At 47.3% G+C, this 17,549-nt stretch overlaps 2 protein-coding genes across 2 annotated transcripts; one reads left to right on the plus strand and one right to left on the minus strand.

Moving 5' to 3' along the window:
• Nucleotides 1-4,615: 4,615 nt before the first annotated feature.
• Nucleotides 4,616-13,731, plus strand: LOC131844069 (proline-rich protein 36-like). Its single transcript, XM_059192847.1, has 10 exons — nucleotides 4,616-4,766; nucleotides 5,312-5,388; nucleotides 6,395-6,567; nucleotides 7,190-8,317; nucleotides 8,607-8,752; nucleotides 8,809-8,966; nucleotides 9,976-10,214; nucleotides 11,390-11,608; nucleotides 11,640-12,488; nucleotides 12,592-13,731. The coding sequence occupies exons 2-10, from the start codon at nucleotides 5,322-5,324 to the stop codon at nucleotides 13,729-13,731; spliced, it is 4,119 nt and encodes a 1,372-aa protein (XP_059048830.1). The 5' UTR covers nucleotides 4,616-4,766; nucleotides 5,312-5,321.
• A 688-nt stretch (nucleotides 13,732-14,419) lies between these two features.
• Nucleotides 14,420-17,466, minus strand: LOC131844067 (NKAP family protein CG6066-like). The gene is made up of 5 exons (XM_059192845.1): nucleotides 16,986-17,466; nucleotides 16,417-16,561; nucleotides 15,862-16,094; nucleotides 15,036-15,288; nucleotides 14,420-14,629 (listed from the first exon to the last, which is right to left on the minus strand). Exons 1-5 carry the CDS (start codon nucleotides 17,206-17,208, stop codon nucleotides 14,458-14,460), a joined length of 1,026 nt encoding a protein of 341 aa, XP_059048828.1. The 5' UTR covers nucleotides 17,209-17,466; the 3' UTR covers nucleotides 14,420-14,457.
• Between the last annotated feature and the right edge of the window lie 83 nt (nucleotides 17,467-17,549).

Genomic DNA, 17,549 nt, shown 5'->3' on the forward strand with positions numbered 1-17,549 from the left:
CTCGCGTCTCGTTACCGACACGGGGAACATTTGTATTCTGGATACTCTCTGCCTCCCTAATTAGAGTTTACAGCCCCTATTTCCGGCAAAGAATATTTTATTTTACCATCAAAATATTCGTGGCAGAGTTTACTTCATTTCGAAGAAATTACCTACGGCGAACAAAAATAAAACTGTAGCGAATGTAATTAAATTACATATTTATTCGGTGGATGCTTGGAAACACGACACTCGCAATTATAATGTATTCAAATTAAAAATAAAAAAAAACATTACTAAGAATAGAAATAGAAATAATCTTTATTCAAATAAACTTAATATAAGCACTTTTGAATAGTCAAGTTTTTTTATTCTACCGATTATTCGGAATGCAAATTCATCACAAGAAGAATGAGCAAGAAACTAGTGTGATTTACTTATATTTAATTAACAACAAGGATTAGGCATGCGACAATCATTGAAACAATGACAAACATTGAAATCGATACGCACTTAATCTCTGTTCAATCAGATAACATTGTCAGCGCTATGAATTTTAAGTTAGATATTTTCTACAAAAACATTATTATTATTTATAAATTCTTAAATTTTATAATAAGCTTTTTTACGAAGAAAGTATTTTATAACACATTTGAATTTTTTTCTGGCAAATTGAGTACAGACTCTTGGAGTTTGTTGCAAAACCTTACACAATTTCCATAAAACGAATTACTGACTTTTGTCAAACGGCACTTAGGTAAAACTAGTTTGTTAACTAATTACGTAAGCTTTTATTAGTGTAATTACCTACTTTTTTAAATTGTTAATATTTTTTCTGGCATATAATATTTTAGTATATGTATTGAGAAGCGTGTCGATTATTGTTGATTATTTCCGTACATGTATTAATTAAGACTTACCCAATGAATCATCATCATTACATATTATATAACAAAGTCACTGTACTGTCCGTCCATCCCTATGTATGCTTAAATCTTTAAAATAATACAACGGATTTTGAAGCGGGTTTTTTAATAGATAGATTCAAGAGGAAGGTTTATTTAGGTTTATATATTATATATATAATACATGTACCCCCGTGCGAAGCCGGGGCGAGTAGCAAGTATACACATATAGTCTTAAGTAAACAGAAAAGAAAACAAAAAAGAAGAAACTTTATACCCATAACTTTTTTGTATACATAATCAGCGTGTGTAAGTAAGCAGTAAGAGGCTTTTTTTTATACCACGTAGGTGGCAAACAAGCATTCGACCCATCTGATGATAAACGGTTACCGTAGCCTATGGACGCCTGAAACACCAGGGGTGTCACATGCGCATTGCCGACCCTTAAGCTTCTCTGAAACCGCACTATCTGAGACCACTTAGGTTCCAGCGTGTGGTGGTGAATTCCCTGTCTATGGCGAGCGGTGCGTTGGTAGGTAACAGCTAGTTATTATTTAAAAAAAACCTGAAGATTTTGATGCCTGAGTAGTACAAATATAACTGAATCTTAACGGTTTTGATATAACTGTATGTATAAGCAGTGAAATTACTACCTGTAGTACAACTAAATATGTGCGTATAACTATGCAAAAGTAAAATAAAAACGAATTAACTAGTAATGTGAGGGTGGAAGGGGAGTAGGGTAGTGTACTATCAAAGTTCACGGGTAAATTAATAGCCGGCAAGTGTCGGTGGTAAGCCGTTCCAGCTATAGTATCGGCCCTCTTGCATTCCTTGAGATTTGGACGAATATCTCGCCACGTACGACTCGTACCACCGTACCTACACCGAACTCGACTATTTCGTTTGCAATCGATGCATTACTATCATAATACTAGAAATCAATAACGTGTGTATACCTGCGCGTTATTGTAAATCGTTCATTGCAGTTTTTAGAGTTTCGTGGTAATGGGAGCACGCTGTATAACACGTAGCGGAGTGTACGCTGCGGGTCTGGTACGTGACACGTATCCGGCACTATAACCTAACCTGTAATGTACTTCATACGTAGATATATACCCAATGTACAAGACAACCTAACGAGCTAATGCATTTTGTACATAACTGCGGCAACGAAAATATATTTAACATCCTGAAAACCGTATTATATAATCTTATTTCTCACATAGGGACATTTCTTTTATTGTTAGCTAGCTATAACCGCGACTTCGTCCGCGTGGTAGTTACTTTATTTTTTAATCTTTCTAAAATAAAAGTATCCTAAATTACTCCTTATTAAATCAGCTACCTGCCAAATAAAGTCCCGTCCAAATCGGTCCAACTGTTTCAGAGATTAGCCGGAACAAACAAACAGACAGATAGACAGACAAAAATTGTAAAAAATGTTATTTTGGTGTATGTACCGTATTCATATTCATATGCCTGTAGTAAAAGACGGTTATTTTGATATTACAAACAGACACTCCAATTTTATTTATATGTATAGATATGAGATACAATCTCTTTTTAGAACAGTAACAGTTAATGTTTTTTCTAATCTTTACGTAATAAACTGATGGTATATATCACTCAACCTTCACCGGGAAATAATTATGATGATTCTAAAGGTTTAAATAAAATAATTAATATTATAGGTTATCATATTTTTTACTCTATAATATTAATCATTAGAATAGAATAGAATAGAATAGAAAATCATTTATTCAAATAAACTTACATTGAAGCACTTTTGAATAGTCATAACATTTTTTTTTAATCTACCGCTCATTCGGAATGCTGTCTCATCACAAGAAGAACAAGCAAGAAACTTGTGTGTTGTTCTTTTAAATAATTTATTCTTACTTACAATTTAAGTTTAAGTGTGTGAATACAAATATTCTGTATGGTGTACCACATAATATATTAGTTACTAGCTATGCCCGCGGTTTGACTTGCGTGAAGTTTATAGCCTGTGTTATTCTGATGTATCTAGCTATAATATTGTAATTTATTAAAAAACCATTGAGTAGTTTTTACGTGAAAGAGTAAGAAACTTCTATCGTTCTAACTTACGCGTTTATAATATTACTAGCTACTCATCCCGCCTTCGCACGGGTGCACATGTATTATATACATATATAAACCTTCCTCTATCTATTAAAATAAAACCGCTTCAAAATCCGTTGCGTAGTTTTAAAGATTTAAGCATACATAGGGACGGACAGCGACTGCGACTTTGTTTTATACTATATAATGAAGTAAGATGTAAGAACATTATAATATTAGCAATCTCTAATGACAATGATAATTATATTAATACCTCACTAATGTGTTTTTTACTGTCCAATTGCTTTTTGTATTGTAAGATGCACTTGTAAAATATGATGACTTAGGCTTTGAAGCCGGCTACCGCAAGGGAAACCCCAAGTAGCGCCCGTGACTTGTGACACGGGTGTAGGTTTAAAAGGCTCTTTTAGAATGCATTAACACTCACCTTCACTACTTGCAGTTTCCCCCCAGGCCCAACCCATTTCTAATATAATTCACTTTAGTATCCAAAATACAACTGGCACGCTCTGCGCTCGTCGACTGAATGCCGCAGCTCACGCAACGAAAGAGGATTATTGCACTACCGACCTCCGTATTTATAGACCAAAGTCAGTGTAGTAGGTTGGTCTGTAAATACTAGATGGCGCTATTTATAATATTCGTAATAATCTTTACATTTGGTACTTCATTAGTATTAAATGCAAACTACCTTCTTTTAATATATTTTTAAAATATCGGATTTTTTCTACAATAATGATGTGAATTCTAACATCATCATCTGCTTCTTCCTTATCCCATTTATTTGGGGTCGGCGTAATATGTTTTTCTCTTCCATTCATCTCTATTCTCTGTTCGCAGTCATTTCGTTATTTACTCCCTTTCTCACCATATCATCTTTCACACAGTCCATCCATCTCTTTTTCGGTCTTCTTCTACCCTTATAACCATCCACATTCATATGTAACACCTTCCTTAGAATACATATAGAAAGGATGTGAATTTTAACAGTATCAAGAAAATTTGTTGGTAGATTTTTTAGGATACTCATATTAATAGCTGTAATAAATTTCGGTAGTTATTATATGTTTGATTTTATTAATCCAAATGAAGTATTTTGGTATTCTCAAGACTCAAACAAAGTTTAAATGTCTGTAATTAGACCTCACGACCTCATTCAGGCCACGTAACTGTTATACAGTTTAAATCTTATTCATTCCCATAATCTTTATCATAATAAAAGCGAGAAAACAACTTGAGCGTCTCTGTAATATAAGTTGGGCGACGTTAACCACTTTTTATATTATTATCTCATAAACTCGACTTGGTGGAATTTGTGTGAAAGAGCGAGAACAACTTTTAACTGAACTTGGAAGATGGCGCCACTATATTATAATGGACGTACGTAAAGTATTTCTATACTAAATTCAATCTCAGTTTCCCTATGGTAACAGCATCGTAATATACAATTTAAGATTTTATTTTATATACTGTTTTGTAGTTGTATATAAGTAGACTATTTAAATAACTAGTACATCATAATATAGTGGCGCCATCTTTATCAGATTTTGTTAAACTTCCTCATTTTCATGTCAGTCACAGAGGTTCCTCATGTCAATTTGTTTGACATTTGTTTAGCAATTTTTCGCTTTAGTATAAATAACACAACTAAAAGTAATGATATCTGTTGACGTTTGCATATTTAAGCATGAAAATAATCATAGAAGACTAAATTAGAGGTGTTTCTCTAATTATAGTGACCTAAGTAAAGTTCTATGTTCGAGCAAATTATAAAAAGTAAGTATTACAAATCTATCACTTCCGTTCAGAACAGGAAAAGGAAGTGTTATGGCGACAGAATGGTAATCTAGCTTCGAACTCCATATCCTTATCCTGTTATTATTAATCAATAATGCAATGGCGCAAAAGTGTGAAAACACTTTTCTAATGTCTATGCTCCAACAAAATCTAACGAAAACTAAAGCGAAAATATATTATTACTTTAAAGTCGTCCATCTTGATAAGTAAAAATGATGAAAAGAACATTTTATTATAACCAACATACATTTATTGCTGCAATTTTTTTATTTATATCACTACCAAAAATGGTTTCAATAAATTGTGCTCACTACAGAATTTCCTTCTCTGATATTAAAATATATAAGGGACATGTGTATTAAAGTAAATTGTCAATATATACCCATATTTTTTTAATAATGTTGTATGATTTGAATGAGTTAAGTACATAATAACACTTAATACAGGTAAAGGGTACTAGTATGTAGTAATGTACTTATTACTTGAGAATCATGAATAAATATGAAATGTTGCTTCGGACACAGGTCTGGCAGTATGACCACTGATCTCTGCACAGATGATGTAGTGGTGCGGATCACAGCTCCACAGATCATATCGGTATGTGAATGACAATAGCAATTGAAATAATTACTTATTGACTCTTATAATGTTACACTAAAAGTTTGGAGGTGTTCGGGTTGCTGTATGTATTTAAATTAAATAATAAACCATATCTTAGACTGACATATAACAAATTTTATTAAAATTACCATTAGCCACTATATAATAAGAAAGTTGTTCCACCATCTTGAATTAATATAGTATTGATAGTGTTGGTGGTCAAACAGTATGGTCCACTGCTTTACATCTGATGGACCCATGACGGTTAGAACAAAATAAAGTATTTCTATTAGTTGTCTAAAAACTAAAGTACAAGCTTTGCTTAGTTTGGGATTAGATTAAGCTATGTGAATTATACTGGTTAATTTTTTTATATCTTCAATGTATGCTACTATTGTGGAATACTGAATACACACAAATAAATAAAATTTAAGTATACATTTGTAATTTAAAGTTAACAGCTACTTACTAAATGCATATGAAAATATTATACTTTGTCTGTCTGTGTGTTCTTGCTAACTCTGAAAGGGATGGATCAATTGGGATGGAACTTTCATTTACAGTTAGCTAATGTTATAAGTATGAACTTAGACTACATTTTTTTTTAATTTTATTTTAATAATTAAGTCAATTTCACACGGATGAAGCTGCAGGTAACAGCTAGTTAGTGCTATAATACTGGGTGCATTTGTGTTATTTTTTCATGCATGATAATAGAATGGTACACCCGTCCTGCACTATCGGATTACACTGGCAGGGCACCAGTGGGGGATGATAAGATTATCTTGAGGTCAAGTCAGTTAGTTCATTGTGGCAAACTCACCATTTAACAACAAAGGAAGTGCATGGAGACGACTTAATATAGCTATCCATGGTGATCCTGTGGTACTTCACACATATAATTTTCAACCTTCTGCAGGTTGTGCTTCAGCATTAAGAGTCTTGTACTTATTTTTTGTAATTTCAACAACGGCAGTCGGAGGCAGAGGTAATCGACAGCGGTGGAGTCGCGGGGGTGGGTGGGGGTGCGGGGGGCGGCGCGGGGGCGGTGGGGGCGCGAGTGCACGCGTCGTCTGCCGCCGTGGAGCTGGGCCGCCGGCTGCTGCTGGCCGCGCGCGCCGGGAACACCTCGCTCGTGCTGGATCTCATGGCCAAGGGAGCGCCCTTCACCACCGACTGGGTGTGCAGCTATTACACTTATTACTAATTAGCTACATGTTATCTTCTTTTACATGTAATTTAGAGCGATAAATATGTGTGTGCAATCGTGACTGTTCGATAAGAACAGTGACGACTGCACACGCAAATTTCCCGCTTCTCAATATTCAAATTCGGTGTGTAGTCTGTGACGCGTAAGTGCGCCAGGTACATACGCATTGCACAGCCATACTTAGAAACGCTGCAGAGTACAACCTGCACATGCCGAAGAATGAACGTGACAGCAATGTACCAATCTCAATATAGTAGTTTGATAGATTTAATAGTGATAAAATCATGTTAAGTTTTGAAACGTTCTTGGGGCAATTGTATAATGATACGTATGCTTTCGCGTGTTTAGGGCTTTGATTTAATACTTTAATTGGATACATAATTAATTGATGCAAAAACGGGAACGGGCAATCTGCGCGCACGCATATCGTGCTCCTCGTCTGCTTTCACACGCACGTTCATTCCGGCACGAAATTCGAACTGACCGGAGCGTGCGCGTCAATACAGGCATCGTACCGAATCCGATGGTCGTTGCATTGACATGTACGCTCGCACAAAATATCCGGTATCGTAACGAGTGCGGTCGCGGTCAGCTGGGCACGTCGGCGCTGCACGCGGCGGCGGGCGGCGCGCACGCGGACACGTGCGCGGTGCTGCTGCGGGCCGGCATGTCGCGGGACGCGCGCACCAAGGTGGACCGCACGCCGCTGCACCTGGCGGCCTACGGCGGCCACGCGGACGTCGCGCGGCTGCTGCTGGAGCACGGCGCCGCGCCCGACTGCCGCGACATGCTGCGCATGACGCCGCTGCACTGGGCCGCCGCGCGCGGACACCGCCACGTGGCCGCCGCGCTGCTGCGCCACGGCGCCGACGTCGCCGCCGTCTGCAAGTTCGGCCGCACGCCGCGCCAGCTCGCCGCGCGCGCCCGCCACCCGCACCTGCTCGCGCTGCTCGACGCGCACCCGGCGCCGCCGCCCGCGCCGCCCGCGCCGCCAGGTACACACTCACCACCCGGCGCCGCCGCCGCGCCGCCCGCGCCGCCAGGTACACACTCAGCACCCGGCGCCGCCGCCCGCGCCGCCAGGTACTCACTCACTCGCCGGCGGCCGCCACCCGCACCTGCTCGCGCTGCTCGACGCGCACCCGGCGCCGCAGCCCGCGCCGCCCGCGCCGCCAGGTACACACTCAGCACCCGGCGCCGCCGCCCGCGCCGCCCGCGCCGCCAGGTACACACTCAGCACCCGGCGCCGCCGCCCGCGCCGCCAGGTACTCACTCACTCGCCGGCGGCCGCCACCCGCACCTGCTCGCGCTGCTCGACGCGCACCCGGCGCCGCAGCCCGCGCCGCCCGCGCCGCCAGGTACACACTCAGCACCCGGCGCCGCCGCCCGCGCCGCCAGGTACACACTCAGCACCCGGCGCCGCCGCCCGCGCCGCCAGGTACTCGCCAGCTCGCCGCGCGCGCCCGCCACCCGCACCTGCTCGCGCTGCTCGACGCGCACCCGGCGCCGCCGCCCGCGCCGCCCGCGCCGCCAGGTACACACTCACTCGCCGGCGGGGCCCCCAGGTACCGCCTCACTCACCAGTGGCGCCCCCAGGGACCGCCTCACTCACCAGTGGCGCCCCCAGGGACCGCCTCACTCACCAGTGGCGCCCCCAGGTACCGCCTCACTCACCAGTGGCGCCCCCAGGGACCGCCTCACTCACCAGTGGCGCCCCCAGGTACCGCCTCACTCACCAGCGGTACCTCCAAGTACCGCCCTAATTCAACAGGTGTTACACACCGCGCCGACAGACTATACCGAGCGCACGCTCAAACTCAGATATCAACTTCTAATTAAATAACAAAATTAATCAATTTGACTTCGCTTCAACATTTTTTATTCATCTTATGACATGTGGTTTTTATACTCGGCTTCGGATTTATAAATCGTTACGTTTCAGATGATATGCTGCACGACACAAATGAAGCACGACAGATGGAATTTCCCGCGGCACAAAGTAATGTCAGCCAGTAATACCCATTATATCTATTCTATACTTGATTAATGATGTTAATCCAAAAATTTACTGCCTTTCAGGAATACAGGAGGTTAAAGTGACCGTACCGAGAGCAGAAAAGCGACCGATCAAGACTGAGGACAACTTGGAGGTATAGTCAACTCGCTCAGCAATGTCGCATTGTTATTACGCGAGGGATAATAAGTAATAAGTCAGCGTTACTTGCAGACGGCCGGGACGGACGGACGCGCACGGGGGGAGACGGCGGCCGAAGCGTTGCTGCGGCGGCACGGCATCACGCTGCTGCCCGCCGACGACGGCAGCACGGTACTCAGCGCGCTGCAGAGCGGCTGCACCGTAGTCCTCTCCGGTACGTGCCCCCTCTGCACCGTCGTCCTTTCCGGTACGTGCCCCCTCTGCACCGTCGTCCTTTCCGGTACGTGCCCCCTCTGCACCGTCGTCCTTTCCGGTACGTGCCCCCTCTGCACCGTCGTCCTTTCCGGTACGTGCCCCCTCTGCACCGTCGTCCTTGCCGGTACGTGCGCCCTCTGCACCGTCGTCCTTTCCAGTACGTGCCCCCTCTGCACCGTCGTCCTTTCCGGTACGTGCCCTTTCTGCACCGTCGTCCTTTCCGTACGTGCCCCCTCTGCACCGTCGTCCTTTCCGGTACGTGCCCCCTCTGCACCGTCGTCCTTTCCGGCACGTGCCCCCTCTGCACCGTCGTCTCCGGTACGTGCCCCCTCTGCACCGTCGTCCTTTCCGGTACGTGCCCCCTCTGCACCGTCGTCCTTTCCGGTACGTGCCCCCTCTGCACCGTCGTCCTTTCCGGTACGTACCCTTTCTGCACCGTCGTCCTTTCCGTACGTGCCCCCTCTGCACCGTCGTCCTTTCCGGTACGTGCCCCCTCTGCACCGTCGTCCTTTCCGGCACGTGCCCCCTCTGCACCCTCTTCCTGTACGTGCCCCCTCTGCACCGTCGTCCTTTCCGGTACGTGCCCCCTCTGCACCGTCGTCCTTTCCGGTACGTGCCCCCTCTGCACCCTCGTCCTTTCCGGTACGTGCCCCCCTCTGCACCCGCGTCCTTTCCGGTACGTGCCCCCTCTTCACCGTCGTCCTCTCCGGTACGTGCCCCCTCTGCACCGTCGTACTCTCCGATACGTGCCCCCTCTGCACCGTCGTCGGTACGTCCATACCGTAACTAATAACTTCCTAGTTATCAACATCACTATTTTCCTTCTAACTAAAATTTTAAGTACTAAACGTATAGGTGAGTTAAAACCAAATATAAATAGGTAGGTACTCCAACCAAATATAGGTAATATTTCATTATCATATTTTTTTCATCCTCTCAAATATTAAATAATTATTTTCTGATCACAGATGCAGGAAAGTTAATGTTAAAAGAAAGCGGAACGAAAGAAGCGTCTCAGCCGGCCGCGCCCACGATCGTGAGTAAAGCCGCGTGTCAGCAGAAGGGCGTGGTGCTGACGGCGACGCCCGTGAGGACGCCGCCCAAGCCCGGCGTCAAGATATTCACCATCAACAACAAACTGCTCGCACTACCCAAGGACACCAACAAGTTACCCATCAAGAAGGTGCTCAACACGCAAGACATGCAGGTAACTAAAAATTGGATATTCTGAATGATAATTCCAAAGATATATTTATTACTAGCTAAAATACTAAATAACCAGAGTGTAATATATACCTACGAGTAGAAACTGTTTCAATTTTCAATATAACTTATGGATATTGTAAACAAAGATTTTATCTTAAAAATTGTCATATGTGGATCCGCTTAATAGAAATAGTAACACAATTATCCGAATCTTGAGCTATTTAACAGCATATATCACCACTTTTTGTAACACTATTTATTTGTGAACACTTTCTAAATTATATTTGAAAAATATTACGCAAAAATGTAAGCAAAATGAACGACGTTATAAAAAAAACTCTATAGTCAATGGTTAAACGAATGTAAGAAAAAAAATAGTTAATTTATTTAATACTGTTCTAAAAACAAGTGACATTTTATTATAATTATACGAAAACGCGCCAAATTTTTACACCGACAAATGACATCGAACATTTTTTTCAGGCCCTTGGTTTTGTGGTTCTGGATACACTCATTATTTTTGTATCGACAATGTTGCTGGGCGTATTATTGTGAATAGTGAATAATACAAATTTTGATTATATACAATTTTTATTGGATACAGAATACTTATTTTTAAACTTTCGCCTTTATAATAAATACAATTTTAAGGGGTTTTGATTTTCGTCAGGCATACTAGTATTTTGTAATCATGTATAATGAATTTAGTCGAACAAATCGTAATATTTAATTCAATTATTATTTTTTTAATCGTCTGTTATCGGCATCGTCACGTTAGTGATCACTATGTTTATCTGTTCTCTAAGTTCTATTGGAACAAAGTATCGTTGGTTATATGCTCAATGATCATAGATCACCATCAAACTAATTTTTAGGGTAATTATAATGTAATTAAGTATAGATTAAAGATCTATTTTTTTAAATAGTTGTTCGATGGCTACAGCTTTTCTCGTAGTATGGTAGTATGTAACGTAAAATAAAGTGTGAAATCATAGATAACAACCATAGCTCACAACTTTTATTGTTTCAAAGCGAGACGTACCAAAAATATTATTATTAAGAAAAAAATGTATATAATACATCTTTGAATGAGGATACTGTAAGCTCTAGTCGTCGATTTGCATACTTAAATAATGTTTGAAATATTTCTTTTCTTTGGTGTTACGTGACCGGCAGGTGGTAAGTTTGGACGCCACGCCGCTGAAGTCGATGCCGACGCCCGTGCGGATAGTGGTCAACAAGGGCGGCGGCAGACTGCCGGCCCCCTCCCCCGCCTCCGCCCCCGCCCCCGCGGTGGTCCCCGACGAGCGCGAGATGCTGCGCGGACAGCTGCGGGCGGCTCGCCGCGCCGCCGCCGGGCTGGCCGCCGAGCTGGCCGCGTGCCGGGCGCGGCTCGCACGCTACGAGCCCGCCGCCCCGCACTGACCCCGCCCCCGCCCCCTCCCCCGCCGCCGGGCTGGCCGCCGAGCTGGCCGCGTGCCGGGCGCGGCTCGCACGCTACGAGCCCGCCGCCCCGCATGGCCCCCGCCCCCGCCCCCTCCCCCGCCGCCGAGCTGGCCGCGTGCCGGGCGCGGCTCGCACGCTACGAGCCCGCCGCCCCGCATTGACCCCGCCCCCGCCCCCTCCCCCTCCCCCGCCGCCGAGCTGGCCGCGTGCCGGGCGCGGCTCGCACGCTACGAGCCCCGCCCGCCGCCCCCGCCCCCGCCCCCGCCCCCGCCCCCTCCCCCGCCGCCGGGCTGGCCGCCGAGCTGGCCGCGTGCCGGGCGCGGCTCGCACGCTACGAGCCCGCCGCCCCGCCCCCGCCCCCTCCCCCTCCCCCTCCCCCGCCGCCGAGCTGGCCGCGTGCCGGGCGCGGCTCGCACGCTCCGAGCCCGCCGCCCCGCCCCCGCCCCCTCCCCCTCCCCCTCCCCCGCCGCCGAGCTGGCCGCGTGCCGGGCGCGGCTCGCACGCTACGAGCCCGCCGCCCCCCGCCGCCCCGCCCCCGCCCCCGCCCCCGCCCCCTCCCCCGCCGCCGAGCTGGCCGCGTGCCGGGCGCGGCTCGCACGCTACGAGCCCGCCGCCCCGCACTGACCCCGCCCCCGCCCCCGCCCCCGCCCCCCTCCCCCGCCGCCGGGCTGGCCGCCGAGCTGGCCGCGTGCCGGGCGCGGCTCGCACGCTACGAGCCCGCCGCCCCGCACTGACCCCGCCCCCGCCCCCCCCCCCCCCCTCCCCCGCCGCCGGGCTGGCCGCCGAGCTGGCCGCGTGCCGGGCGCGGCTCGCACGCTACGAGCCCGCCGCCCCGCACTGACCCCGCCCCCGCCCCCGCCCCCGCCCCACACTGCTGCGGGCCGCCGCCGCCCACGGCTCCGACCGCTCCAGCCTCGGCTTCGGTGCCTCAGCCTGGTGCTGGTACCGCCCCCCGCCCCCGCCCCCGCCCCCGCCCCCTCCCCCGCCGCCGGGCTGGCCGCCGAGCTGGCCGCGTGCCGGGCGCGGCTCGCACGCTACGAGCCCGCCGCCCCGCACTGACCCCGCCCCCGCCCCCTCCCCCGCCGCCGGGCTGGCCGCCGAGCTGGCCGCGTGCCGGGCGCGGCTCGCACGCTACGAGCCCGCCGCCCCGCACTGACCCCGCCCCCGCCCCCTCCCCCGCCGCCGGGCTGGCCGCCGAGCTGGCCGCGTGCCGGGCGCGGCTCGCACGCTACGCGCCCGCCGCCCCGCCCCCGCCCCCTCCCCCGCCCCCTCCCCCGCCGCCGAGCTGGCCGCGTGCCGGGCGCGGCTCGCACGCTACGACGAGCCCGCCGCCCCCGCCCCCGCCCCCTCCCCCGCCCCCTCCCCCGCCGCCGAGCTGGCCGCGTGCCGGGCGCGGCTCGCACGCTACGAGCCCGCCGCCCCGCATTGACCCCGCCCCCGCCCCCTCCCCCGCCGCCGGGCTGGCCGCCGAGCTGGCCGCGTGCCGGGCGCGGCTCGCACGCTACGAGCCCGCCGCCCCGCCGCCCCGCCCCCGCCCCCTCCCCCGCCGCCGGGCTGGCCGCCGAGCTGGCCGCGTGCCGGGCGCGGCTCGCACGCTACGAGCCCGCCGCCCCGCACTGACCCCGCCCCCGCCCCCTCCCCCGCCGCCGGGCTGGCCGCCGAGCTGGCCGCGTGCCGGGCGCGGCTCGCACGCTACGAGCCCGCCGCCCCGCCCCCGCCCCCGCCCCCCCCCCCTCCCCCGCCGCCGAGCTGGCCGCGTGCCGGGCGCGGCTCGCACGCTACGAGCCCGCCGCCCCGCACTGACCCCGCCCCCGCCCCCCGCCCCCGCCCCCTCCCCCGCCGCCGAGCTGGCCGCGTGCCGGGCGCGGCTCGCACGCTACGAGCCCGCCGCCCCGCCCCCGCCCCCTCCCCCTCCCCCTCCCCCGCCGCCGAGCTGGCCGCGTGCCGGGCGCGGCTCGCACGCTACGAGCCCGCCGCCCCGCATTGACCCCGCCCCCGCCCCCTCCCCCGCCGCCGAGCTGGCCGCGTGCCGGGCGCGGCTCGCACGCTACGAGCCCGCCGCCCCGCACTGACACCGTCCCCGCCCCCGCCCCCTACCCCTCCCACTCGTGCACGTGCGGACTCACTCAACCCGCACCTTATTCGACAATACCTGCCTTTACACGACACGGTGACACTGACGACCTCGAACGGTTTAGCACACCAGCTTCCGAGGGTCACTCATACGGTACAAATATTTGTATTCATGAGTATGATTGTTTTAGGACAAATAACACAGCGCCACTGGGTGTCTTTTATGTATATATGTTCACCAAAAAAAATTTTCCATCCATGTATTTACACCACAAGCTTTGTTAAGCTCGGGACTAGAGGGCGCTGTGTGTATCGTCCAGGGTTAAAAGCTTATTGTGATTTAGTGCTGGAACGCCAGCGCGAAATCATGAGTGATAGCATTTTACTAATTTTCGTGTACGTGTAAAAGAATCAAATCGTTTTATACTTTTGTACAAATTATATCTTCGTTCGAATCGATTTTTGAATCAAAAATGGATTTATTTTATATTTAGCTCTAAAATAGTTCAGTAAATATGAATCACATCACCGACTCGTTCTTAGAACATCTCATGCGTGTGATGGGTTCACGTTTACTGACAAATAAGTGAAGGTTAAAGTTTATAGTTCTCGATCTTTGTTAATGGCTGACCAGACATGTCATGTAAAAAATATTATTGTTGTAAAATAAAAGATATTTCTCGAGTGTGGTGTTATTTATTACAATACGAATATCACGAGTAGAGTCATGTGTCCCGGCGTTGCGCGCGCGCCTGCAGCACGTCCCTGAACTGCGAGAGGATGGCGTTCTCCCTCTTGGCGCGCTCCTCCTTGCTGAAGGCGGCGAGAGCTCGTTTCTCGTCCGCTGAATATATCTGGTTCTCCTTGCGGATACGCACAGCTTCCATGCGGCGATGTCTATAAACATACAATTTAATTTTTATTTATTTGGATCTTAATAAAATAGTTAAATAGATACATTTCGTATAGTTACACTTTGTTTGATTTGAAAGGAATACGTTTCTTGTAAGTTCTTTTCATCTCGAACTGACGGTAGATTTGACATATCATAAGAGTCTGTAATAGACCTACATGAATAAAGATATTAAAAAAAAAATATTGTAGGTTAACTACGTACAATAAAGTATACTATAATAGGTAAATAGGGTACTAGCTAGCAATTCAGGACAATGCAGACAATTCAACATGATATAATATAGTCAATACGACGTTTACTATCTCAGTCTTTTTAAAGTAATATTATATTAGGATATAAGGCTGGTAGTCGGCCTGTGAGCGTGTGCGTGTGGACGTGGGTACGTGCCTGCTGCCGCTCATGACGTATCCGACGGCCTCGTAGGAGGCGATCTCGTCGGAGGTGAGTCCGATCTCCCCGCGGCGCGGGATGCGCTTGCCCTCCGCGACGTAGGCGGCCATGGCGGCGCCCTCGCCGGGCAGCAGGGCGCGCCCGAAGTCCCGCGCCGCCAGCGCCGGCCCGGCCCGCGGCACGGGGCCCGGCTCCTCCTCCGCCGCGCCCGCACTCCACGACCGCCCACCCGGAACGCTTTCCACTTCTTCTGGAAATAGAGCACCTCAATTACATCTCTTCATCTGGTCTCTACTTTACAGTCATCGATATTAAGCCCAATATTACTTTTGCAGTACCCTTATACCCTCACCCGTTGTAACATTATATATGATAATTTGATGATGTGCTGAGATGTCGCTACATAATTTATTGTTTATTGTGATATCTAAGTAATAAGTATACGGGTGAGATTATTGTACTATTTATTGTACATTAGTAAACTTATTGGAAAGTGTGCTACATAGCTCATTAGTAATGCGTCGTAACATGTCAAATGTTGATAGAAATATTATAAGTGTAGGCACACTCTGATCCAATAGAACTTACATAAAAGATTACACAAACAGTAAAATCACTAACCCACCAAAATCAATATGAATCTAAAATATCAGACAAGGTGGCTTTACTGCCCTTGTGTTGTAGACCCTTTTGCCTTGATTAATATCTTAAAATATTATTATATTCAAATATCAATAATTCTAATTTTATTTATTCAGATAAATAGAGATTACTAATATTATTACACTTTCTCATCAACAAATATAAGGCAATATTAACTTACTTCCCTTTTCCACCCAAACCTCCTCTTCAGAGCTGGAATCGGAATCACTACTTGAATTCTTAGATTTCTTTTTTGCTTTTTTCCGAGCCTTTTTAACTTTCTTTAATTTCTTTTTCAGTTTCTTTAATTTCTGTTTTGTATCTTTTTCTTTTGTTTTATCTTTTGACTTCTTGCTTTTCTTTTTCTCTTTGCCACCATTCGTGATATCTGTCTGAGATGTCTCATCTTCTGAACTGAAAAGCAGAAAAATATAATTTGTATCTTTTTGCCATTAGACAATTAAATCAACTATCTAATTAAAAAGAAAAGTATAATTAAAGTAAGTAATAAAACTAATGAAAACTCAGTCTGTCATGAAACTGAATATTATCCCAAAGATTTCATGAATTTGAATTCAGGCAACTTTCCATGAAATTGGTTCAACCTCTTGAGTCTGCCATATTCTCATCTTTCTAATTGACAAAATTGAATTCAAACACTTGCAATACCAAATCCAGGACACCTCGAATGCCCTACACAAGTTTAGCAAACAGCAATTAATAAGAATGTACTCACTCAGGTCTCGTGGGTGACTTGCCCCATACTGAGGAGACACCAATTTGACCAATTCGCTCCCGCTCCTCTCTCCTCGCGTCTAGAAATTCTTCCTCTTGTGGTTTATATCTACCTCTTGGTCCCACGCCACCACTACTGCCTAAACCTGTGATGCACATAAAGAACCTTTAGTAATAGCCCTAGACAATGTACACAGTGCTACTACTCCCAAACTAATAAGCCTTGTAATATGGATATACTAATAATTTATTAGAAACTAGCTACTTGAACCAGCTTCTTAACGCTAATAACTTCACAAAAAATAATAATGGGATAAATATGCCATGTTTCCCATCAACAATACACTAATATAAGAGGCGAAATTATTGTTAGTAGGGTAGACTAGTGACCTCCATGTGATCCTCATAGTTCCTTTGCAATGAGGTATTTGACCTGACTCATCTTGTTATCTATTCATCTGGTCATCATTCACTGGTGCCCCGCCAGCGTATTCCATTAGCGTAATTGGGCAGTATTTTTTTCTTATCAACCTAATAAATAAACTAATATTTATAATGAGACAAACATACCACCACCCAGACCGCCCCCCGAGTACTCTTTGTGGGAATTGTGGCCATAATTTCTGTCACGAGTCTTGCTCTGATCCCGGTATCTGTCCCGGCCACGCTCGTGCTCCTTGTAACGATCTCGGCTGTGGTCGCGTCGCTCGCGGTCTCGACTCCTGTGCCTTTCGCGGCTCCGAGACCTGTGGCGGTCACTACTGCGACGGTTCCGATCATGATCTCCTGCCATTGTTGTACTATAAAGCCATTTTTATGAATAACACGCTTTGTACGTTGATTCTATTTACATTTTATTCTGGTTACTGAAAAGTAATTTGTATATTAAATTGTAAACAACACTAAACTTGACACACTAGAGATACTTAGATATTTAGTTTTATAATTGTTATATAAAATGACTGTTTCGGAAATAATAACACAATCATTTACTACTACAATAAATTAATTGAAGTAAACAAAATAATTTTATGATTTGATGTTGCATGTAATATTGTAATATTAAGTGACAGAAGGACGTCATGTCAACTATTGACAATGACAGTAAAGCACCTTATTTATTACCTAGAAGCA

Source organism: Achroia grisella, unplaced genomic scaffold (assembly GCF_030625045.1).
Source record: "Achroia grisella isolate CSIRO2021 unplaced genomic scaffold, CSIRO_AGI_Agris_v1 utg39164, whole genome shotgun sequence".
Lineage (NCBI taxonomy): Eukaryota > Metazoa > Arthropoda > Insecta > Lepidoptera > Pyralidae > Achroia > Achroia grisella.